This window comes from Eutrigla gurnardus, assembly GCF_963514095.1.
Source record: "Eutrigla gurnardus genome assembly, chromosome: 18".
In the NCBI taxonomy this organism is placed as follows: Eukaryota; Metazoa; Chordata; class Actinopteri; order Perciformes; family Triglidae; genus Eutrigla; species Eutrigla gurnardus.
Window position 1 is genome coordinate 21,731,012 of NC_139929.1, and position 25,992 is coordinate 21,757,003.

The window sequence follows — 25,992 nt, forward strand, 5'->3', positions numbered from 1 at the left end:
TCTTACAGTGCGAGGGGAGGCAGTGAGACAGGACCGGTATCTTACAGTGCGAGGGGAGATGGTGAGACAGGACCAGTATCTTACAGTGCTAGGGGAGACAGTGAGACAGGACCAGTATCTTACAGTGCGAGGGGAGGCAGTGAGACAGGACTGGTATCTTACAGTGCGAGGGGAGGCAGTGAGACAGGACTGGTGTCTTACAGGGCGAGGGGAGACAGTGAGACAGGACCGGTATCTTACAGTGCGAGGGGAGGCAGTGAGACAGGACTGGTATCTTACAGTGCGAGGGGAGGCAGTGAGACAGGACTGGTGTCTTACAGTGCGAGGGGAGACAGTGAGACAGGACCGGTATCTTACGGGACGGGAGACAGTGAGACAGGACCGGTATCTTACGGTGTGAGGGGAGACAGTGAGACAGGACTGGTATCTTACAGTGCGAGGGGAGGCAGTGAGACAGGACTGGTGTCTTACAGTGCGAGGGGAGGCAGTGAGACAGGACTGGTGTCTTACAGTGCGAGGGGAGATGGTGAGACAGGACCAGTATCTTACAGTGCGAGGGGAGACAGTGAGACAGGACCGGTATCTTACAGTGCGAGGGGAGGCAGTGAGACAGGACTGGTATCTTACAGTGCGAGGGGAGGCAGTGAGACAGGACTGGTGTCTTACAGTGCGAGGGGAGACAGTGAGACAGGACCGGTATCTTACGGGACGGGAGACAGTGAGACAGGACCGGTATCTTACGGTGTGAGGGGAGACAGTGAGACAGGACTGGTATCTTACAGTGCGAGGGGAGGCAGTGAGACAGGACTGGTGTCTTACAGTGCGAGGGGAGACAGTGAGACAGGACCGGTATCTTACAGTGCGAGGGGAGACAGTGAGACAGGACCGGTATCTTACAGTGCGAGGGGAGACAGTGAGACAGGACCGGTATCTTACAGTGCGAGGGGAGACAGTTAGACAGGACCGGTATCTTACAGTGCGAGGGGAGACAGTGAGACAGGACCGGTATCTTACAGTACGAGGGGAGACAGTGAGAAAGGACCGGTATCTTACAGTGTGAGGGGAGGCAGTGAGACAGGACCGGTATCTTACGGTGCGAGGGGAGGCAGTGAGACAGGACTGGTGTCTTACAGTGCGAGGGGAGACGGTGAGACAGGACCAGTATCTTACAGTGCGAGGGGAGATGGTGAGACAGGACCAGTATCTTACAGTGCGAGGGGAGACAGTGAGACAGGACTGGTATCTTACAGTGCGAGGGGAGGCAGTGAGACAGGACCGGTATCTTACAGTGCGAGGGGAGACAGTGAGACAGGACCAGTATCTTACAGTGCGAGGGGAGACAGTGAGACAGGACCGGTATCTTACAGTGCGAGGGGAGGCAGTGAGACAGGACTGGTGTCTTACAGTGCGAGGGGAGACAGTGAGACAGGACCGGTATCTTACGGGACGGGAGACAGTGAGACAGGACCGGTATCTTACGGTGCGAGGGGAGGCAGTGAGACAGGACCAGTATCTTACAGTGCGAGGGGAGATGGTGAGACAGGACCAGTATCTTACAGTGCGAGGGGAGACAGTGAGACAGGACTGGTATCTTACAGTGCGAGGGGAGGCAGTGAGACAGGACCGGTATCTTACAGTGCGAGGGGAGACAGTGAGACAGGACCGTTATCTTACAGTGCGAGGGGAGACAGTGAGACAGGACCGGTATCTTACAGTGCGAGGGGAGACAGTGAGACAGGACCGGTATCTTACAGTGTGAGGGGAGACAGTGAGACAGGACTGGTATCTTACAATGCGAGGGGAGGCAGTGAGACAGGACTGGTGTCTTACAGTGCGAGGGGAGGCAGTGAGACAGGACTGGTGTCTTACAGTGCGAGGGGAGATGGTGAGACAGGACCAGTATCTTACAGTGCGAGGGGAGACAGTGAGACAGGACCGGTATCTTACAGTGCGAGGGGAGGCAGTGAGACAGGACTGGTATCTTACAGTGCGAGGGGAGGCAGTGAGACAGGACTGGTGTCTTACAGTGCGAGGGGAGACAGTGAGACAGGACCGGTATCTTACGGGACGGGAGACAGTGAGACAGGACCGGTATCTTACGGTGTGAGGGGAGACAGTGAGACAGGACTGGTATCTTACAGTGCGAGGGGAGGCAGTGAGACAGGACTGGTGTCTTACAGTGCGAGGGGAGACAGTGAGACAGGACCGGTATCTTACAGTGCGAGGGGAGACAGTGAGACAGGACCGGTATCTTACAGTGCGAGGGGAGACAGTGAGACAGGACCGGTATCTTACAGTGCGAGGGGAGACAGTTAGACAGGACCGGTATCTTACAGTGCGAGGGGAGACAGTGAGACAGGACCGGTATCTTACAGTACGAGGGGAGACAGTGAGAAAGGACCGGTATCTTACAGTGTGAGGGGAGGCAGTGAGACAGGACCGGTATCTTACGGTGCGAGGGGAGGCAGTGAGACAGGACTGGTGTCTTACAGTGCGAGGGGAGACGGTGAGACAGGACCAGTATCTTACAGTGCGAGGGGAGATAGTGAGACAGGACCAGTATCTTACAGTGCGAGGGGAGACAGTGAGACAGGACTGGTATCTTACAGTGCGAGGGGAGGCAGTGAGACAGGACCGGTATCTTACAGTGCGAGGGGAGATGGTGAGACAGGACCAGTATCTTACAGTGCGAGGGGAGACAGTGAGACAGGACCGGTATCTTACAGTGCGAGGGGAGGCAGTGAGACAGGACTGGTATCTTACAGTGCGAGGGGAGGCAGTGAGACAGGACTGGTGTCTTACAGTGCGAGGGGAGACAGTGAGACAGGACCGGTATCTTACGGGACGGGAGACAGTGAGACAGGACCGGTATCTTACGGTGCGAGGGGAGGCAGTGAGACAGGACCAGTATCTTACAGTGCGAGGGGAGATGGTGAGACAGGACCAGTATCTTACAGTGCGAGGGGAGACAGTGAGACAGGACTGGTATCTTACAGTGCGAGGGGAGGCAGTGAGACAGGACCGGTATCTTACAGTGCGAGGGGAGATGGTGAGACAGGACCAGTATCTTACAGTGCTAGGGGAGACAGTGAGACAGGACCAGTATCTTACAGTGCGAGGGGAGGCAGTGAGACAGGACTGGTATCTTACAGTGCGAGGGGAGGCAGTGAGACAGGACTGGTGTCTTACAGGGCGAGGGGAGACAGTGAGACAGGACCGGTATCTTACAGTGCGAGGGGAGGCAGTGAGACAGGACTGGTATCTTACAGTGCGAGGGGAGGCAGTGAGACAGGACTGGTGTCTTACAGTGCGAGGGGAGACAGTGAGACAGGACCGGTATCTTACGGGACGGGAGACAGTGAGACAGGACCGGTATCTTACGGTGTGAGGGGAGACAGTGAGACAGGACTGGTATCTTACAGTGCGAGGGGAGGCAGTGAGACAGGACTGGTGTCTTACAGTGCGAGGGGAGGCAGTGAGACAGGACTGGTGTCTTACAGTGCGAGGGGAGATGGTGAGACAGGACCAGTATCTTACAGTGCGAGGGGAGACAGTGAGACAGGACCGGTATCTTACAGTGCGAGGGGAGGCAGTGAGACAGGACTGGTATCTTACAGTGCGAGGGGAGGCAGTGAGACAGGACTGGTGTCTTACAGTGCGAGGGGAGACAGTGAGACAGGACCGGTATCTTACGGGACGGGAGACAGTGAGACAGGACCGGTATCTTACGGTGTGAGGGGAGACAGTGAGACAGGACTGGTATCTTACAGTGCGAGGGGAGGCAGTGAGACAGGACTGGTGTCTTACAGTGCGAGGGGAGATGGTGAGACAGGACCAGTATCTTACAGTGCGAGGGGAGACAGTGAGACAGGACCGGTATCTTACAGTGCGAGGGGAGACAGTGAGACAGGACCAGTATCTTACAGTGCGAGGGGAGACAGTGAGACAGGACCGGTATCTTACAGTGCGAGGGGAGGCAGTGAGACAGGACTGGTGTCTTACAGTGCGAGGGGAGACAGTGAGACAGGACCGGTATCTTACGGGACGGGAGACAGTGAGACAGGACCGGTATCTTACGGTGCGAGGGGAGGCAGTGAGACAGGACCAGTATCTTACAGTGCGAGGGGAGATGGTGAGACAGGACCAGTATCTTACAGTGCGAGGGGAGACAGTGAGACAGGACTGGTATCTTACAGTGCGAGGGGAGGCAGTGAGACAGGACCGGTATCTTACAGTGCGAGGGGAGACAGTGAGACAGGACCGTTATCTTACAGTACGAGGGGAGACAGTGAGACAGGACCGGTATCTTACAGTGCGAGGGGAGACAGTGAGACAGGACCGGTATCTTACAGTGTGAGGGGAGACAGTGAGACAGGACTGGTATCTTACAATGCGAGGGGAGGCAGTGAGACAGGACTGGTGTCTTACAGTGCGAGGGGAGGCAGTGAGACAGGACTGGTGTCTTACAGTGCGAGGGGAGATGGTGAGACAGGACCAGTATCTTACAGTGCGAGGGGAGACAGTGAGACAGGACCGGTATCTTACAGTGCGAGGGGAGGCAGTGAGACAGGACTGGTATCTTACAGTGCGAGGGGAGGCAGTGAGACAGGACTGGTGTCTTACAGTGCGAGGGGAGACAGTGAGACAGGACCGGTATCTTACGGGACGGGAGACAGTGAGACAGGACCGGTATCTTACGGTGTGAGGGGAGACAGTGAGACAGGACTGGTATCTTACAGTGCGAGGGGAGGCAGTGAGACAGGACTGGTGTCTTACAGTGCGAGGGGAGACAGTGAGACAGGACCGGTATCTTACAGTGCGAGGGGAGACAGTGAGACAGGACCGGTATCTTACAGTGCGAGGGGAGACAGTGAGACAGGACCGGTATCTTACAGTGCGAGGGGAGACAGTTAGACAGGACCGGTATCTTACAGTGCGAGGGGAGACAGTGAGACAGGACCGGTATCTTACAGTACGAGGGGAGACAGTGAGAAAGGACCGGTATCTTACAGTGTGAGGGGAGGCAGTGAGACAGGACCGGTATCTTACGGTGCGAGGGGAGGCAGTGAGACAGGACTGGTGTCTTACAGTGCGAGGGGAGACGGTGAGACAGGACCAGTATCTTACAGTGCGAGGGGAGATAGTGAGACAGGACCAGTATCTTACAGTGCGAGGGGAGACAGTGAGACAGGACTGGTATCTTACAGTGCGAGGGGAGGCAGTGAGACAGGACCGGTATCTTACAGTGCGAGGGGAGATGGTGAGACAGGACCAGTATCTTACAGTGCGAGGGGAGACAGTGAGACAGGACCGGTATCTTACAGTGCGAGGGGAGGCAGTGAGACAGGACTGGTATCTTACAGTGCGAGGGGAGGCAGTGAGACAGGACTGGTGTCTTACAGTGCGAGGGGAGACAGTGAGACAGGACCGGTATCTTACGGGACGGGAGACAGTGAGACAGGACCGGTATCTTACGGTGCGAGGGGAGGCAGTGAGACAGGACCAGTATCTTACAGTGCGAGGGGAGATGGTGAGACAGGACCAGTATCTTACAGTGCGAGGGGAGACAGTGAGACAGGACTGGTATCTTACAGTGCGAGGGGAGGCAGTGAGACAGGACCGGTATCTTACAGTGCGAGGGGAGATGGTGAGACAGGACCAGTATCTTACAGTGCTAGGGGAGACAGTGAGACAGGACCAGTATCTTACAGTGCGAGGGGAGGCAGTGAGACAGGACTGGTATCTTACAGTGCGAGGGGAGGCAGTGAGACAGGACTGGTGTCTTACAGGGCGAGGGGAGACAGTGAGACAGGACCGGTATCTTACAGTGCGAGGGGAGGCAGTGAGACAGGACTGGTATCTTACAGTGCGAGGGGAGGCAGTGAGACAGGACTGGTGTCTTACAGTGCGAGGGGAGACAGTGAGACAGGACCGGTATCTTACGGGACGGGAGACAGTGAGACAGGACCGGTATCTTACGGTGTGAGGGGAGACAGTGAGACAGGACTGGTATCTTACAGTGCGAGGGGAGGCAGTGAGACAGGACTGGTGTCTTACAGTGCGAGGGGAGGCAGTGAGACAGGACTGGTGTCTTACAGTGCGAGGGGAGATGGTGAGACAGGACCAGTATCTTACAGTGCGAGGGGAGACAGTGAGACAGGACCGGTATCTTACAGTGCGAGGGGAGGCAGTGAGACAGGACTGGTATCTTACAGTGCGAGGGGAGGCAGTGAGACAGGACTGGTGTCTTACAGTGCGAGGGGAGACAGTGAGACAGGACCGGTATCTTACGGGACGGGAGACAGTGAGACAGGACCGGTATCTTACGGTGTGAGGGGAGACAGTGAGACAGGACTGGTATCTTACAGTGCGAGGGGAGGCAGTGAGACAGGACTGGTGTCTTACAGTGCGAGGGGAGACAGTGAGACAGGACCGGTATCTTACAGTGCGAGGGGAGACAGTGAGACAGGACCGGTATCTTACAGTGCGAGGGGAGACAGTGAGACAGGACCGGTATCTTACAGTGCGAGGGGAGACAGTTAGACAGGACCGGTATCTTACAGTGCGAGGGGAGACAGTGAGACAGGACCGGTATCTTACAGTACGAGGGGAGACAGTGAGAAAGGGCCGGTATCTTACAGTGTGAGGGGAGGCAGTGAGACAGGACCGGTATCTTACGGTGCGAGGGGAGGCAGTGAGACAGGACTGGTGTCTTACAGTGCGAGGGGAGACGGTGAGACAGGACCAGTATCTTACAGTGCGAGGGGAGATGGTGAGACAGGACCAGTATCTTACAGTGCGAGGGGAGACAGTGAGACAGGACTGGTATCTTACAGTGCGAGGGGAGGCAGTGAGACAGGACCGGTATCTTACAGTGCGAGGGGAGACAGTGAGACAGGACCAGTATCTTACAGTGCGAGGGGAGACAGTGAGACAGGACCGGTATCTTACAGTGCGAGGGGAGGCAGTGAGACAGGACTGGTGTCTTACAGTGCGAGGGGAGACAGTGAGACAGGACCGGTATCTTACGGGACGGGAGACAGTGAGACAGGACCGGTATCTTACGGTGCGAGGGGAGGCAGTGAGACAGGACCAGTATCTTACAGTGCGAGGGGAGATGGTGAGACAGGACCAGTATCTTACAGTGCGAGGGGAGACAGTGAGACAGGACTGGTATCTTACAGTGCGAGGGGAGGCAGTGAGACAGGACCGGTATCTTACAGTGCGAGGGGAGATGGTGAGACAGGACCAGTATCTTACAGTGCTAGGGGAGACAGTGAGACAGGACCAGTATCTTACAGTGCGAGGGGAGGCAGTGAGACAGGACTGGTATCTTACAGTGCGAGGGGAGGCAGTGAGACAGGACTGGTGTCTTACAGGGCGAGGGGAGACAGTGAGACAGGACCGGTATCTTACAGTGCGAGGGGAGGCAGTGAGACAGGACTGGTATCTTACAGTGCGAGGGGAGGCAGTGAGACAGGACCGGTATCTTACAGTGCGAGGGGAGACAGTTAGACAGGACCGGTATCTTACAGTGCGAGGGGAGACAGTGAGACAGGACCGGTATCTTACAGTGCGAGGGGAGGCAGTGAGACAGGACTGGTGTCTTACAGTGCGAGGGGAGACAGTGAGACAGGACCGGTATCTTACGGTACGGGAGACAGTGAGACAGGACCGGTATCTTACGGTGCGAGGGGAGGCAGTGAGACAGGACCAGTATCTTACAGTGCGAGGGGAGATGGTGAGACAGGACCAGTATCTTACAGTGCGAGGGGAGACAGTGAGACAGGACTGGTATCTTACAGTGCGAGGGGAGGCAGTGAGACAGGACCGGTATCTTACAGTGCGAGGGGAGATGGTGAGACAGGACCAGTATCTTACAGTGCTAGGGGAGACAGTGAGACAGGACCAGTATCTTACAGTGCGAGGGGAGGCAGTGAGACAGGACTGGTATCTTACAGTGCGAGGGGAGGCAGTGAGACAGGACTGGTGTCTTACAGGGCGAGGGGAGACAGTGAGACAGGACCGGTATCTTACAGTGCGAGGGGAGGCAGTGAGACAGGACTGGTATCTTACAGTGCGAGGGGAGGCAGTGAGACAGGACTGGTGTCTTACAGTGCGAGGGGAGACAGTGAGACAGGACCGGTATCTTACGGTGTGAGGGGAGACAGTGAGACAGGACTGGTATCTTACAGTGCGAGGGGAGGCAGTGAGACAGGACTGGTGTCTTACAGTGCGAGGGGAGGCAGTGAGACAGGACTGGTGTCTTACAGTGCGAGGGGAGATGGTGAGACAGGACCAGTATCTTACAGTGCGAGGGGAGACAGTGAGACAGGACCGGTATCTTACAGTGCGAGGGGAGGCAGTGAGACAGGACTGGTATCTTACAGTGCGAGGGGAGGCAGTGAGACAGGACTGGTGTCTTACAGTGCGAGGGGAGACAGTGAGACAGGACCGGTATCTTACGGGACGGGAGACAGTGAGACAGGACCGGTATCTTACGGTGTGAGGGGAGACAGTGAGACAGGACTGGTATCTTACAGTGCGAGGGGAGGCAGTGAGACAGGACTGGTGTCTTACAGTGCGAGGGGAGACAGTGAGACAGGACCGGTATCTTACAGTGCGAGGGGAGACAGTGAGACAGGACCGGTATCTTACAGTGCGAGGGGAGACAGTGAGACAGGACCGGTATCTTACAGTGCGAGGGGAGACAGTTAGACAGGACCGGTATCTTACAGTGCGAGGGGAGACAGTGAGACAGGACCGGTATCTTACAGTACGAGGGGAGACAGTGAGAAAGGACCGGTATCTTACAGTGTGAGGGGAGGCAGTGAGACAGGACCGGTATCTTACGGTGCGAGGGGAGGCAGTGAGACAGGACTGGTGTCTTACAGTGCGAGGGGAGACGGTGAGACAGGACCAGTATCTTACAGTGCGAGGGGAGATGGTGAGACAGGACCAGTATCTTACAGTGCGAGGGGAGACAGTGAGACAGGACTGGTATCTTACAGTGCGAGGGGAGGCAGTGAGACAGGACCGGTATCTTACAGTGCGAGGGGAGACAGTGAGACAGGACCAGTATCTTACAGTGCGAGGGGAGACAGTGAGACAGGACCGGTATCTTACAGTGCGAGGGGAGGCAGTGAGACAGGACTGGTATCTTACAGTGCGAGGGGAGGCAGTGAGACAGGACCGGTATCTTACAGTGCGAGGGGAGATGGTGAGACAGGACCAGTATCTTACAGTGCGAGGGGAGACAGTGAGACAGGACCGGTATCTTACAGTGCGAGGGGAGGCAGTGAGACAGGACTGGTATCTTACAGTGCGAGGGGAGGCAGTGAGACAGGACTGGTGTCTTACAGTGCGAGGGGAGACAGTGAGACAGGACCGGTATCTTACGGGACGGAAGACAGTGAGACAGGACCGGTATCTTACGGTGCGAGGGGAGGCAGTGAGACAGGACCAGTATCTTACAGTGCGAGGGGAGATGGTGAGACAGGACCAGTATCTTACAGTGCGAGGGGAGACAGTGAGACAGGACTGGTATCTTACAGTGCGAGGGGAGGCAGTGAGACAGGACCGGTATCTTACAGTGCGAGGGGAGATGGTGAGACAGGACCAGTATCTTACAGTGCTAGGGGAGACAGTGAGACAGGACCAGTATCTTACAGTGCGAGGGGAGGCAGTGAGACAGGACTGGTATCTTACAGTGCGAGGGGAGGCAGTGAGACAGGACTGGTGTCTTACAGTGCGAGGGGAGACAGTGAGACAGGACCGGTGTCTTACAGTGCGAGGGGAGGCAGTGAGACAGGACTGGTATCTTACAGTGCGAGGGGAGGCAGTGAGACAGGACTGGTGTCTTACAGTGCGAGGGGAGACAGTGAGACAGGACCGGTATCTTACGGGACGGGAGACAGTGAGACAGGACCGGTATCTTACGGTGTGAGGGGAGACAGTGAGACAGGACTGGTATCTTACAGTGCGAGGGGAGGCAGTGAGACAGGACTGGTGTCTTACAGTGCGAGGGGAGGCAGTGAGACAGGACTGGTGTCTTACAGTGCGAGGGGAGATGGTGAGACAGGACCAGTATCTTACAGTGCGAGGGGAGACAGTGAGACAGGACCGGTATCTTACAGTGCGAGGGGAGGCAGTGAGACAGGACTGGTATCTTACAGTGCGAGGGGAGGCAGTGAGACAGGACTGGTGTCTTACAGTGCAAGGGGAGACAGTGAGACAGGACCGGTATCTTACGGGACGGGAGACAGTGAGACAGGACCGGTATCTTACGGTGTGAGGGGAGACAGTGAGACAGGACTGGTATCTTACAGTGCGAGGGGAGGCAGTGAGACAGGACTGGTGTCTTACAGTGCGAGGGGAGACAGTGAGACAGGACCGGTATCTTACAGTGCGAGGGGAGACAGTGAGACAGGACCGGTATCTTACAGTGCGAGGGGAGACAGTGAGACAGGACCGGTATCTTACAGTGCGAGGGGAGACAGTGAGACAGGACCGGTATCTTACAGTGCGAGGGGAGACAGTTAGACAGGACCGGTATCTTACAGTGCGAGGGGAGACAGTGAGACAGGACCGGTATCTTACAGTACGAGGGGAGACAGTGAGAAAGGACCGGTATCTTACAGTGTGAGGGGAGGCAGTGAGACAGGACCGGTATCTTACGGTGCGAGGGGAGGCAGTGAGACAGGACTGGTGTCTTACAGTGCGAGGGGAGACGGTGGGACAGGACCAGTATCTTACAGTGCGAGGGGAGATGGTGAGACAGGACCAGTATCTTACAGTGCGAGGGGAGACAGTGAGACAGGACTGGTATCTTACAGTGCGAGGGGAGGCAGTGAGACAGGACCAGTATCTTACAGTGCGAGGGGAGACAGTGAGACACGACCGGTATCTTACAGTGCGAGGGGAGGCAGTGAGACAGGACTGGTATCTTACAGTGCGAGGGGAGGCAGTGAGACAGGACTGGTGTCTTACAGTGCGAGGGGAGACAGTGAGACAGGACCGGTATCTTACGGGACGGGAGACAGTGAGACAGGACCGGTATCTTACGGTGTGAGGGGAGACAGTGAGACAGGACTGGTATCTTACAGTGCGAGGGGAGGCAGTGAGACAGGACTGGTGTCTTACAGTGCGAGGGGAGACAGTGAGACAGGACCGGTATCTTACAGTGCGAGGGGAGACAGTGAGACAGGACCGGTATCTTACAGTGCGAGGGGAGACAGTGAGACAGGACCGGTATCTTACAGTGCGAGGGGAGACAGTGAGACAGGACCGGTATCTTACAGTGCGAGGGGAGACAGTGAGACAGGACCGGTATCTTACAGTGCGAGGGGAGACAGTGAGACAGGACCGGTATCTTACAGTGTGAGGGGAGACAGGTGTTACGGGCACAGCAACTTTCTGTACAAAAAACTATAGACAGTTTTCTTCTTATTTGACGCTCAAGTCACTCCACCTGATTACTTTTCCTCACAAACATTCAGTGAAGAAGAGACCGGGGTCAGAGCCAATCAGAGACGAAGGCCCGCCCCTACTCGGCCTCTGATTGGCTCAGACCGTGGTGATTCATCTCTGTATGCTGTGGGGACAAAAACATGATGCTACACACATAAACAGACCAGCTGAATGTTAGGAGCACCGGTGGAACAAGGAACATATTTAGCTGCACTTCACTGATTTTTGGCTAAGTCTGGAGCTTAGAGGCAGAGTTTTTGCCCCGACCATTTTTTGTTATCGAGTTACTCGAGTTACTCAAGTAATCGGTTCAGCCCTACATTACGGCCTCTGCCATAGCTCGATATGTTTTTTTTAAAAGGGTCTAACCAGGTGCTGCAGTCTATGGTGACGGTGGCCCCCTGAGGGACTGTGACAGGTGTGGGTGGGTAGCCTGAAGATTGCTGCTGCAGGTGGATGCAACCACACTCCTCTGGAGGAACACAGCTACCGTTCTGCTGCAGCAGGCCCTGGAAGGGAAAACACACTATTCACTTAAAAGAAGAAATGATGCAGTCATAGCTTTACACAGGTGTTTCCCTAGGATCTGCAGTACAATGCTCACTCTCTCTTGCTTTATATATATCATATTTTAGAGTAACAGTGCAGCCGAAGGACAGGCTTCATCATGGTGGCTTTGCTTGTGTGTTTTACCTCAGTTAACGGACACACAGCCGCTCTGCAACCCTCCGTTGTCATCCATCAATTATGGACTCTTTGTATCTGACAGCGCTAACATGTAGCAGTCCGGCCCTCAATTTCACAGTTTTGGTCCACTTTCTCCACTTTCAAAGCGTCGTTTTCAGCAGCAGTAGCCAGCTCTACTGATAACTTAATAGCCTCTATTCACGAACTGCTCAGCAGCTAGTAACAGACAGACACAGTACACCACTAGCTGGTGAACAAAGTGCATTTAGCAGCTAAAGAGTCAGGTACAGACCTACAAACTCTGGAGAAGTGAAAAAGGTGACAACATGCAAAACTAAAACCCTCTTCATTCACTTCTACTACCCTGGTTGACATAAAAAAGGTGACTGTAGCCAAAAGGTGACCAGTTTGCAGGTGTGCAGGTATTTCCCTCAGGAGTTGGTAAAGACCACACACAGAGCTTAAATATTAGACTCACATTCATCAGGTTGACAGAAACACAACTCCAAATAACGACAATGTTGCTCCATAACTGTTGGATGCAGTTCACTGTCATATCACTTATTTTTACTTCCAAGAAGTGGCTAAGAAAATCACTTATTGCAGACTTAAGTATTCAATGACGTAAACTGTAAACTAGGGGTCTGGCTTGGGGCCACTGGTGGTCTTACATGTCATAGGAAGGCCATGTCCACATTCTCCTCTCCCTTCTACTTTTCATCCTGCTCTCCTTGTTTAGACCAGTAATGACGTTTGATGTTTTATTCCTTTAGAACCGCCACGTTTTCATATCAGGCACGTAGCATTTCCACTGAACTCCACAACAAAACACTGCAACGTCCATCTTTGTTGAAGTGTGTGTGTTCCCAGTCCACCTTTCTTTCCGCTGGGAAAGACACATCTTGCTGTTTGTGGTGAAACAAAGGAAGCGACAGCCCTGCACGCTTCTGCAGTCAAGGCTGGACATGCAGCACCACGACCTCTGACCTTTGCCATTGTATTGCACAAATTTTTAAACAAATAAAATTGGATTTTATTACAAGGGGTAGTTTAAATTGATATGAAACAAGTATAAAATAATAAAATAATGTAATGTAAAAAACGTAATATTTTTTACATCCGTCGTGGGCCGGATAGAGAGGGGGGATGGGCCAGATATGGCCCGCGGGCCGCCAGTTTGGGACCCCTGCTGTAAACCTAAACCAATTGAGCAGATCAAACAACTTCCTCTTTTGCGGCGAAGGATCGTAATGGCACCGGCCCAGCCACGCCCTTGGACTTATGTCAGACCTTTTAATACATTTTCATCATTAAGGCCTTTAGGATCAACAGGTTTACCTGGACAGTATGGTAGGAATCTGGTCCATTTCACAAAAACAGCAAGAAATGGCTGATTTCCTGAAGCGCCCCCGATTGGTTGATTTGAAACATGCAGAGTATGGTCCAGGTAGATGTGTCGACATACACTATATTGCCAGTATAGTATTAAGTAGTATTAAGTAGTTAGTATTCACTCACCCATCCAAATAATATAAATCAGGTGTTCAATCACTTCCATGGCCACAGGTGTATAAAAGCAGCATCTAGGCATGCAGACTGTTTCTACAAACATGTGTGAAAGAACGGGTCGCTCTCAGGAGCTCAGTGAATTCCAGTGTGGTACTGTGATAGGATGTATGTATATATATATATTAGGGCTGTAACGATACACGTATCGAAGCTGAAATCGCGACACTCAGATCCACGAACCTGTCTCGCGCCACGAGAAGGCAGAATCGTGACACAACTTCCCGTCCAGATCAGCACTATGAGCTGTAATGACACCACATTAACACCGCAGCGGTCGTTCGCTAATTCTCCGCCGTTGTTCGTTCACACGGAGCGAAGCACCGCTGGAGTAAAGACGAACCGCTGTGTAATTCACAGAAAGCAGCGCAAAGAGACGTCCCGGTACACGTCATGATGATGACGTGTGTGCGTTTTCAAGGGGTTTCCCTGGAGTCTCCCTGTCACTCAAAACCCGACGGAGGCTAAAGTTCACTGAAGTCTCGGTCCGGAGGGCTGACCGTCGCGGAGATTTTTTTTCATCATAAACACTCGGTGAGTTAAAGTTTTTTTTGCCGGTGACAGACGCTGTTTATCGGGCAGAAATGTGAGGAGGAGTCGGTAGGACGGGCGGGACGAAGGACGCTTCTCCACGTACAGCTGCGGTATTTGTTTCCCCGTTGCCAAAGACAGTTACAGTTACTAGTTGGTTCTGCAACGTTGCTTTGTGGGACATTTCTCTGTAGTAAGTTGAGTGAGGGACCTGTGCAGTTAACAGACCATCAAATAGACACGCCCTCCACGCCAAATCTGCATCTTACATAAATCAAATGTTTAATTTAAAAAAATAAATAATATCGAAATTTGTATCTAACCGTGGGTCAAAAATCGTGATACAAACCGAATCGTGAGTTTGGTGTATCGTTACAGCCCTAATATATATATATATATATATATATATCTATATATATCTATATGGTCCTCATTTATATAGCGCTTTAATCCAAAGCACTTTACAGTAACAGTGACATTCACCCATTTATACACACATTCACACACCGACGGCAGAGTCAACCATAGATGTAGTTCCTTCTGCTTCTTTATCCTTATTTAGCAAAAACGCGACTATAAACAGCATTTTGTTGTGCAACTCGTTTGTACAATAACAATAAATGAACCTTGTAACCTTGTCTATCCCAGGGTGAATGAAATATTTACCTGAGGGCAGTAGCAGCCAGGTGTACACTCCCTGATGCCTAAACACAGATCCCCACGGCCCTGCAGGGCACACTGCTTCTCACAGGGAGCCTCACATGCTGAGTACACAAATGGGGCTTCACAATCTGCCAACAGGAGAAAAACATGATGTAGTGAATAAACAGCATCAACATGTGCAATCAAACACATCACATGCATATACTCAAACTAATACATGAATATAAAAAAGCTGCTTGATTTCCTGCATGTCCCTTTTCTACAGATGCCCCGAGAAGGTGAAATATAGTTTTGCCAGGTTTATATTTTTATGTTCCTCTTGTTTCAACTATGTAACAGAAAAAAAAAATTTGTAGGCAATTTCTTTGTTGTTGTTGTCAGGATCATTTGTTTGATGTGTTTGGTGGTTTCAGTGCACCACCATCTTTTAAAGACTTAACGTGTTATGTTTTCTTCTTGGTGGTTTTTAATTTACATAACTTGCTGCAACGCTGGACACTTAACTTAACTTAAAATAACCCTGACAACAACAAAATAATTAACAAAATAACAATCTGTATTGTGTGGGTGCTAATCTGCATAAATAAAACATTTGAGTGCATCTCGAGGATAAGAACTATAACAGAATCACAAACAGGCCTTGTTGTTCATACAACTTTTTTCCCATGATGGTAAACGCACCATCACATTGACTAATACTGCATGTCCTGCTCTGGGTTTCAACGGGAGTGCACTGTTGCCCCCTGGTGGCTGGGGAGAGAGCGACACGGTAGCGCTGCTGCCTCTGAGACACACAGGAGCACTGAGACCAAACACTCCACTCCGACACGGGACAGCCTGCAGCAGAAAACAAGAACAACGATGTGGTGCTGCACGCAGGTTTGAAGAAAAACACTTTCCCGTTATTTGGGATCCGATATTTGGAATCTGTGAAGCAGCACTTGTACTCATGTGACCCAGATTTGGTACTGGTGAGTCTACTGCTAACTTATTCAGTGTATAACAACTCTATTTATACACTAATTTTCCTCCTTTGCAAAGAATATTAAGGCCCACTTCTGGCATCAACCACTAAAGTACAGTTAAAGCAGAGGAATGACCCAATTGTAAACTACGATGATCTGACACTAGCAAGAACAGATGGTTCAATAATATAAAATCAATCATTGCATTAATCAATTGCCGACTTTTGCTAAGGACTGGAAATACAGCTCTGGAAAAAATTAAGAGACCACGTTTTTTTTCTTGTATCAGCATCTCTACATGTATACTAAATTCTCGTCTCTGTTTCACGACTCATTCTAGTAAATGAGGTACTGATTAGGTGATCACCTGAATCAGACAACTAACAAGGAAAAGTATAAAAACATCAAGTGACGGTTGGAAACGGGCTCCTAGAGCCGGACTGAAGTCCTGCAAAGCCAGAAAAAAGACTTTTATACAGGAGAAGCAAAGAGGAGCCAGGCTGAGGTTTAAAAAGAACTGCATGCATGACAGCTGGGATTCAAACTCAGGGTTATTCCACCAAATATTGATTTATGAACTCTTTATATTTGTATTGTGTTGTTTAAAATGATTATGAACTTGTTTTCTTTGCATTATTCTGGTTTTGGAAGAATTGTTGTCATTAGTTTATAGATTAAACTAAATATGTTAATTTTACTTGAACACATACCTATAAATAGTAAAACCTGAGAATGTGATCATTTTGCAGTGGTCTCTTAACTTTTTTCCAGAGCTATATATCTTATGTATTGGATTATTGAATGGTAAACCAAAATAACTCTCATCTTGTCAATACATATACGATCTATGACATCTATCTAAAACCAAGCTGTCAGTATCAGGACAAGCACATGAGCACACAAAAGAAAAGATTATGCATTAACGTCTCTGAAAGCATTGCATGTATTGTTATCGGGGTGAATACTGTATCTTGATTTACATGCCAACATTTAAATATATTTGGATTGTATGTAATTTGCTGCTTATATGTACAGACATAGTAAATTAATTATATATACATAACCATAGGAAAATGTTGAAGTTAGGTACCTTATGAACTCATTGTTTTCACCAATGAAACACTGTAACACTGTAACACTGTCCAACTGTAACCTGTGATCATATTTAAATTAACCAATAGGAATACTGCAAATTATCATGGTTTCTCATACACAGGAATATTTCATATGATCAGACAGACCCACCACAAAAAGGACCTCAGAATAAAAAGACAAAAGGGAAATGTTTCGCTGCCAGCACACACAGAGTGTGACCATGAGTAGCAGTGTTGAGTACCTGGACATGGCTGTTTGTAACACAGCTGAGTCTCCTCTCTGTTCCTCTCAGCCTCCATCTCAGCGGGACAAGCTGCTTCTCCTCCCTCCTCACACACACACACCCTGCGCCGCCTCACAGAACCTGCACCACAGCTCCGGGAACATGGTGACCATGGTGACCAGGGGCAAAGGTCATCTGTAGACAAGAGAGACAATATGATCGGGGCAAATGTCTTGCTTCATGACCCCTTTTGCTTCTTCCAAGATTATACATACAGTATGAATGTAATTATTATGACTGGAACAGATCGATAGGATGGAATGACTGAATATGATTGTTGCATTTCTGAACAAACCCAGACAGGGAGGAGTATGACAGTCCTGTGTTTCTCTGTCTGGCCCGCTGCAGTGAGAGCCGTTGTTTCGTGGAGGGGGGTTGATGCAGGCGCGGGTTTGAACCTGTGAGCCCCGACCACAGGTCACTGAGCAGTCCGACCACACTGACCAGGGGGTCCAACCACCGTCCACTGGACACGACACACAGGATTTGTTAAGTAGTAAAGTAGTAAGTAGAGTAAGTAGTAGTAAAGTAAGATTTTCCTTGCATTGCACTCACACTGCAAATGAAATGTGTATTCTCAGTCATTAAAGGAAGCTCATAATGTAACCTGAGAATGAACATATTATTCCAACATGACTTAATTTACTCTTAGCCTTCAGGAATACTGCAGTGACCCACCTCTGCAGTCGATGTCTTGGCAGTAATCCCCCTCTGGGGTGCATGTGCTAGGAAGAAAAACCAATTAGTGTGTTGGAGGCACAAAGCAGAGACCTTTGAATTCTATTTTTCCTTTTCACTGCAAACCCTTTATCAGCAAAATGTTTGCATCCATCTCACCATTGTTTGCACTCGCCCTGCAGCCAGGTGTCACCCACTCTGAGCTCTTGGTCGTCACGGAGACAGAGAGGTGGGCAGGGTCCTGGGTCGCAGGGTTTATGCTGGACTTCCTCAAACTGGCAATCTGCTCCTTCGGTCTCTGGGATGAGAGACCTGAATCACAACAGCGTGCTTCTGGTTTATTGTGCCGCATATTTTTCATTGCAAAATAAATAGATTTCCCTGAGCGGGTTTGAATTATAGTTTTCAAAGAATGAACGCATATATGTGAGTTTCTTTCCCTCACCTGTATCTAGTTCTCTGGCCCCGCCCACAGGAAACACTGCACGACGCCCAACTAGACCAGGAGCTCCAAATGCAGGAGGCCTGGCAGCTGTGATTGGTGCAGAAGAGCTGTCCATCAGAGCAGCTGCAGTTGTTACAGTCCAGCTGATGCCAGCTGCCGGCTGCCCAGATCTGTCCCAGTGAGTCCACACAGTCACACTGCCACCGCTGCACACACACCCCGTCCTGCTGCAGCTGACCTGGATACACACATTATTTAAAACGTGTACTATGTGAATGAACACACATGGGGGTTTTACTTTGCCCCATTATTATGTTGCAGCAGCTGCTTTAGGGCCATAGCTACATATGAACTACATGCCACTAAATAACCCACATGTACTTTACTAAATACAATGGTTCTTAATCCATAAAAAATATAAAACAAATATATTGTAACCTACCTGTATCTATCCCTGCAAATTGTTTTATTTTTCCTGTTTTTAAAATGTCTGCCTCCAATATAATAAAGTTGAGATGAATTAAACAGAATGGGAAAATAGATTCACCAATAAATCATCCACAGATCTCGATAACAGTCTTGATTGAGGATTTTGAGGTAAAAAATACAAATTATCTAATAAAATTAGATTAGACAAGAAACAAAACTATACATATCATATATAGTTTTGTAATTTAGGTGAACTGACCTGTTTGGCTTAACAGCTCATTCAGACACAACTTGTGTACACATGCAAACACACACACACACACACACACACACTGTGTGGTGCTTATCTTTTCAATACCAGCAGGCATCGAACAGTTAGGAAATATGCACACACACACACACACACACACACACACACACACACACACACACACACACAGGCTTATCTGTTAATAAAGCAGCATCAGCACCTTCAGGGCAGCGACAGCCGGGCTGACATTCAGCGCTGCCCTGGCACTCGATGCCCTGCTGGAGGTCTGAACAGCGCTGTGGACACTGGTTGGCACACGACACAAACTCCTGGCCCGGCGGGCAACCTTTCTCATCTGACAAGACACAAAGAGAAGGTCATGAATTTTCCCTTGACGCTGCAGGGATTTTCTTTGCATAATGGGCTTAACTAAGAATGCTGATCACAGGCTGTGCTGACTTTTTAACACAAAGTCTTACCGTGAAAAATAGCCACATCCTGAATAAATGAGTATGGGTCTTTGCACAGGATGAACCATGCTTGGGGTCATAGCAATTTAAATTCAACAAGTGGGTGTGTCGTGTGTCTGTCTCACCGCAGGGTTTGGTGTTGCAGGGTTTGACCTGGTTCTTCTCCCCTTCACATTTCTTCCCTCCGTTCTTGGGCGGAGGGCTGGAGCAGGAGCGAGTGCGTATGGAGCGCCCACCACCACAGCGCTTATCACAGCGGGACCAAGGACTCCAGCGGGACCAACCTCCATCCACTACAGCAGGGGTATACGGTTCAATTCAAAGAGGTCCAGTTACTAATTGTCCTCAGAATGTCCACTACGACTATCAAATTATGACATAAAAAGTCACAAAACAATAACCAGCACAACTTCAAAGAGCCAAATGTGACAGCTTCAAATGTCTTGTTTGTCATTATCTTGTTTTTTTTCCCCTTGTGGGGCGACTGTGGCTCAGTTGGTAGAGCGGGTTGGCCAATGTTCGGAGGGTCGGCAGTTCGATCCCCGCCCTTGTCACTGTGTCATGGTCGTTGTGTCCTTGGGAAAGACACTTCACCCAGCTTGCCTCGTGTGAATGTGTATGACTGCTGTATGTTTGAGGTGGTGGTCGGAGGGGCCGTAGGCGCTGAATGGCAGCCACGCTTCCGTCAGTCTGCCCCAGGGCAGCTGTGGCTACCATTGTAGTTTACCACCACCGGTATGACTGTGTGTGAATGAATGGAACCCTGTCAGAGTGCTTTGAGTGTCTAGAAAAGCGCCATACAAATCCAATCCATTATTATTTGATTAACCTCTCGTTCCTGGTGTCTTGAGTCTCCCGGCCTCTTAATAATAATAATAGATTTAATTTATATAGCGCTTTTTACTGAACCCAAAGGCGCTCTGGCCCCACCTCCTGCTGTGATGGGTATGGTCAGCTTGTCAGTTTCCCTTTCAGTTCGTTTCATGTTTCCTAGTGTTATTTTGTGGATTTTTCATTTTAAAAGTCTGCACAATATTATTAGTATAATAGCGTGACAATCCCATGCTCAAGACATTTACATTTTCTTATTGGACCAGTCACTGAATGGCTCCATGCTGAATAGCTTTCTGACCTCTGCAGGGCCTGATGTTACAGAAGCGATGCTCCAGGTTTCCTCCCAAGATGTCCTCACACCAGGAGCCGTTGGTGCGGGGGCTGAGGAAGGTTCGGATCCTTTGCTGCTGACCCACGCCGCAGGACCGCGAACAGGAGCTCCAGTCCCCCCACTCTGTCCACGAACAGTTCCTCGGTGCACAGTCTGCCCCGGCACAGGCCTCGCCTCCATCTGGTAACATTTTACAAAGACAGAAGGGTGCTTGATATAGTAGCTTTGTCTAATACATTGTGATGATTTCATTGTCTATTTGCTATCTCATCTGCTTTTATTTTTATTAAAATGACAGTCAACCATTTGTTTATGGTGTTCACAGAAATTTTGCAATAGTTATTAAAGTAAAAACGGTCCACAGAGATTCTTTTGTATGAATATAGGCTGACTGAATGTAAAATAATGGTCACCGTGTTGAAATAATGACAGCAGGCTACTGGACGGTAACATGTTACAAGCAGTGGAATTACTGTAATGAACACGTTGGTTTCCCAGCGAAGTGGCTGAGATGAAAATCAGATTGATAGATCCTGTTAGTCTGGTCTGGAGCAGGCTAGCTCCACAGGATAAATCTCCATGGTAACTTATGCCATAACATGAGAAATGCTTTCATGCAACCGGATCATGGATAACTTCTGCTGGGATGAAGGGAAATCCCAGCTTAATCCCTTATCTAGGTTTTGTGCAACAGGGTTAGAGTTGATGAAAGATCAGATCTTATGTGAAAAATAAAACTTTGCAATATTCTCAAACAAAACTCTTGATTAATACAGCTAACAAATCTCTTCTGATGCCTGCGCTGATCAGTAAATAACTCTAACTAAAAAATATGTTCTGTCGACTGTGAGATAAGTATGGTGAAAAATTACAAACAAAGCCAAACACAAACGGTCCCAAACATCAATCCAACAGATTATTAACTCTCAGTTATGAAACTCAGTTTGTGCAGAGATTTTTTGGGGGAATGCTGAACATTACTTCCATCGCGTGCTCTCTCACACACAGGCTCATAACATCTGAATTATTCATCCTGGTGTCTGATATGAGCTATTGGAATAATAGTTTTCATCTTTTTCAAATGTTTTTGAGCAGCACCATGTTGAACGTTAACAAAGCCACCGCTGTCCACGACACGATGTTCTGCCATTAGCGACTGAAGGATTGGTAGTTGAGTTCCTCTCTCAGAAAAGAACAGCATTACACTGGAAGCGAGTAGATGGTTTGTGAAGGAAAGTCTTGGCACCAGTAATGGACCCTGACTGCAGTAATACCAGATGACAGATAGCAGATAGTGTGTGTGGTCGGACCTGGACACTGGGGCAGGTTACAGGCCTTCTCTTGGTGAGAGCTTCCAGAGCAGGGGGATCGGACACACCGCCGATGACGGGACTTCATGGCCGGGCTGAGAGCATCAGTGCAGGTCTTAGTGCACGGACTCCATAATGACCACGGAGAGAAGCCAGCATCCTCATCTAAAGAACGTAGAGGAGGAAATACAGAAAATGTATTTTAATTATTATTTGTTTTTGTCTCACACAGCTAAAGATGAAAGCAGACAGGGCTTAAAATAAAGGTAACACATCACAGTAGCATGCAGCAGTGAAATAAGTTGTCAAGACCAGTAGGGGTGAAGGAAGCAAAAAAGACGTGTGAGATTAAAAACATCCATCCATCCATCCATCCATTGTCTTCCGCGGGGGCAGCTGCCTGAGCAGGGACGCCCAGACTTCCCTCTCCCCGGACACTTCCCCTAGCTCCTCCGGGAGGACCCCAAGGCGTTCCCAGGCCAGCCGGGTGACATAGTCACTCCAGCGTGTCCTGGGTCTTCCTCGGGGTCTCCTCCCGGTGGGGCATGCCTGGAACACCTCCAGGGGGCATCCGATAAAAACAAATTCAGTCAAAAAAACTATTGTGGAAGGACAAATGAGAAGAGTGTATTCTGCATATAAGTTTGTAGGGAGACTTTACCTGGTAAAAATGGTTCTTCTGTCGGACCAACAACAACTGCCAACAACAAGAAACAATTCAACATCAGTACAAGCTCCACCACTTAGTACTGTGTACAACAGAATAGCACTTTATATTGACACCAGAATTTATCAATACCAAACCAATCTCCCTCACCTCCTCATTGACTGCTGGTCATTCTAACAAAGTCTTTCCCTCCATCCCTAAAGACATTACATGAGTGCCTACTCTACCTAGACTACTTCCTGTACCTGGGCAGTCCGGGGCCTGGCAGTAGGTGGTTTCCTGGCGGGGCCCCTGGCAGTCTCTCCCTCCGTGGGCCGGGGCAGGTTGCGTGCAGCTCTTGGAGCGAGTCTTCAGACCCAGACCTCCACAAGACAGCGAGCAGGGGCTCCATGAGCCCCAGGGTGACAGGCCGCCATCGACTGGACAACGCTCCAAGGAACAGTTCCACCTGCCATGATCACAGCCGCTAGAACAGAGGGGAGGAAGAGTGAGGGCAAGGAGTCTGAAGAGTTTAACTATGAAAGCATTGATGATGACGATGATGATGATGATGATGATGGGAAGGTTACAGCTAAAGATAGAAATGTGGGTTTGGGGCCACCATGACGAAATATGCTGCAGTTGCAACTCTTCCTAAGATGTTCTGCTGACCAGGAGCTGCAGTCGTGGACCAGTGTGTCTCCAGACTGAAGCTCTACTCCCTCAGAGATGTTCTGGAGGAGCAACGATGAGGCCGGAGTGACAGAAACACTCTGCAGGGAGGTCAGAAACTCTTCATCCACCAGACAAGGACACTCCTGAAATACACATATTACAATCGCACTAGATGTATAACAATTTCAATGGTACATTAATATAAAACGTGTTAACTTTAAACCTTTTTTTCTTTTGTGTAGCAGGGTTTAAATTAAGCGTCATTCAGGTGCATAATAACAGGATGACTCCACTAGAATGCTAAAACCGCTCAGATGTCAGTGAACGCACCTGCAAACAGACTCCATGGTGTTGGTAGGTCTGTAGGGGGCAGTGGCAGCCTTCCTCACAGCCATCGGTGTAGCACCCTTCCCTGCCGCTGACCTGGGTGCAGCTGAATGGACAGCCTTCACCTCGTTCACACTCCCTGTACAACCTGCCAGGAGGGCATCCCACCTCTGCACAATAACACGTTGTCAGCAAAGACACGCGGGTTCCCCGGATCTTACAATGAGTTTAACGTTGATGCCATCACTACAGATGTTCCAGCAGGAACCAGGACTCACCGAGGCAGACCTGGGTGTTGCAGGTCTTGCTCTGGCGGCTGAGGCCGCTGCAGGGTGGAGAGCTGCAGAGACGAGAGCGGACCTGCTGTCCTCCACCACAGCTGACCGAACACACGGACCACTGAGACCAGGGCAGCCATGGGCCCACCAAGTCTGGAAGTACAAACGCATCGACAGGAGGCACAACAGCAGATGAGCTTTATCACATTTACAACGCTTTTATCAGATTTCCAAAAGAAGTGTGAGAACATCCTCAAAAATCTCTTTGTTTTTCAAAGGATGAGGGACTCCTCTATGAGATTTCAGCGAAATTGAAAGTTGTGTCTGTTGGACAGTCAAGTCAGAAGTACCTGTGCACAGGTGCATGTTGCAGTATTTCTGCTGTTCAGCGACTCCCAGGCAGCCTCTCCCACTGCTCTGAGGGGACGGGTTATCACACTGGCGTCTCCTGACCTTGACTCCACCTCCACAAGAGAGAGAGCACTCAGTCCAGCCCCCCCATTGGCTCCAGCCGCCGTCAACATAGCAACCAGGGACTGATTGACACTGCAGGACACCAGCCTCGCATGAACTGAGACAAAGTGAGAAAGATGACAAAACTCAGTAAAAAGGGATATGAAGACACTTAGATATTGAATTCTATATTATATAATCTGATTTTATGACAACAATCTAAATGTTCAGTTGTGCTGTACCAGTTTTTGCAGTCACTGATGATGCTGTCTCCTGGATTTGCAAACAGCCAATCAGATCCTCCAGGCCATACCCATGATGCATTACTGGAATCGAGCCCGCTGAATGTCATTACTGTATCAGGGACAAAAATCTACTGATTAGACAGATCTTTACAAGTCCAATGAAACCTTTCAATAAGACATTTTCACACAAACAGATTGCGTCTCTCACCAGTAGCAGAGCTGTTGTGGTATTTGCAGCGACACTCTTCCCTGGACACACACACCCCATCCTGCAGAACCATGTCACCGGGACAACCGCAGGTTCGTCTGCACCCAGGGGAGTCTAAACATTCTGTGTCACCATGGAGATCCAAACAGGAGCGAGGACAGGGCTTGCCACAAGCCCATTCTTCCTGGCCTCCACCACAGTCTGCAAAAGGCAAGGGAAGCACAGTTTGTAGAGACAGAGTGGAGTGGTGATTTAATGTGGGCTTTGACAGAGTTTGTGGGAATATAAAAGCAGATTTGAAACAAGGCAGACTAGATGGAAAACACTGAATCCTCCCCGGGCTTAGGGCATGTTCTGGTCCCCAAACGGACTGGTCCCCAAACGGACAGATGCTTGTCAGCCTAATGCATTCAGGCTAGTGTAGGTGTGTGTGCTGCCCTGTTGGTTTATCAGTGTGCTCATTCTGGGTGAGTTGGACATGCTCGGGACCATGTGAGTGCGGGGAGAGTTCATTGTTTTTAGGCAGCCATTTCATTCTACAAGCCCTTTTTGGCTGTTTTTCCATTCACCTCCAGGAAAAGAGGCTCTCCTTCTCCAGGGTTTCACCACGAGGGACATAAAACTGCAAGTGGGTTCGTTTTTTGTAAGGCCTCTCTTAATTTCTTTCCACATCTTCGTCAGAACTCAATTTTCACTCGTCATTGCTCATCCAGCAACCTCTTTTTGAACTGGTAAATGGTTTTTCAACATAATGGTAATATAATGAATATACAATCCTTTATGCTGCTGACCTGAACAAACAGTGACGTTGTCATGGCAGCCACGGCTCTGCCTGCTCTCTCCAAGACAGGGCAGCCCACCGAACCTGGCAGGAGGACTATTGCATTCTCTGGTGCGAGTGGACGACCCGGCACAGCCATCACAATCCACCCAGGCTGACCAGGGACTCCATGAACCATGGACTAGAGGGAGAATGAGGAGAAGACATAAAGAGAGCGATGAGGTTTACCCCAGCATGTTTGTATATTAAGTTCAAGTTGACTATATTTTAAAAATGGTTATACGTATATATTACTGGATGTGTGAATGCCTAATGGGTCCTTGCACGCTTTGTACAGCTTACTGGGTCTGGGATACTTTACCGTGGGCTACAA

The 25,992-nt window shown here is 49.9% G+C and overlaps 1 protein-coding gene across 1 annotated transcript in view; it reads right to left on the reverse strand.

The window, feature by feature from the left end:
- sspo (SCO-spondin) overlaps nt 1–25,992 on the reverse strand; it is a gene marked incomplete at its 5' end in the record, with an annotated part of 130,722 nt that overhangs the window by 47,106 nt on the left and 57,624 nt on the right. Inside the window, 21 exons of the mRNA XM_084033780.1 lie at nt 11,839–11,978; nt 14,920–15,044; nt 15,598–15,753; nt 17,218–17,394; nt 17,555–17,725; nt 17,938–17,984; nt 18,097–18,249; nt 18,383–18,620; nt 19,282–19,416; nt 19,657–19,824; nt 20,664–20,870; nt 22,007–22,171; nt 22,668–22,703; nt 22,919–23,139; nt 23,325–23,470; nt 23,658–23,824; nt 23,933–24,085; nt 24,283–24,503; nt 24,628–24,739; nt 24,839–25,039; nt 25,630–25,800. Coding sequence (XP_083889906.1) covers nt 11,839–11,978; nt 14,920–15,044; nt 15,598–15,753; nt 17,218–17,394; nt 17,555–17,725; nt 17,938–17,984; nt 18,097–18,249; nt 18,383–18,620; nt 19,282–19,416; nt 19,657–19,824; nt 20,664–20,870; nt 22,007–22,171; nt 22,668–22,703; nt 22,919–23,139; nt 23,325–23,470; nt 23,658–23,824; nt 23,933–24,085; nt 24,283–24,503; nt 24,628–24,739; nt 24,839–25,039; nt 25,630–25,800 — 3,310 coding nt within the window. The remainder of the gene's footprint in view (nt 1–11,838; nt 11,979–14,919; nt 15,045–15,597; nt 15,754–17,217; nt 17,395–17,554; nt 17,726–17,937; nt 17,985–18,096; nt 18,250–18,382; nt 18,621–19,281; nt 19,417–19,656; nt 19,825–20,663; nt 20,871–22,006; nt 22,172–22,667; nt 22,704–22,918; nt 23,140–23,324; nt 23,471–23,657; nt 23,825–23,932; nt 24,086–24,282; nt 24,504–24,627; nt 24,740–24,838; nt 25,040–25,629; nt 25,801–25,992) is intronic.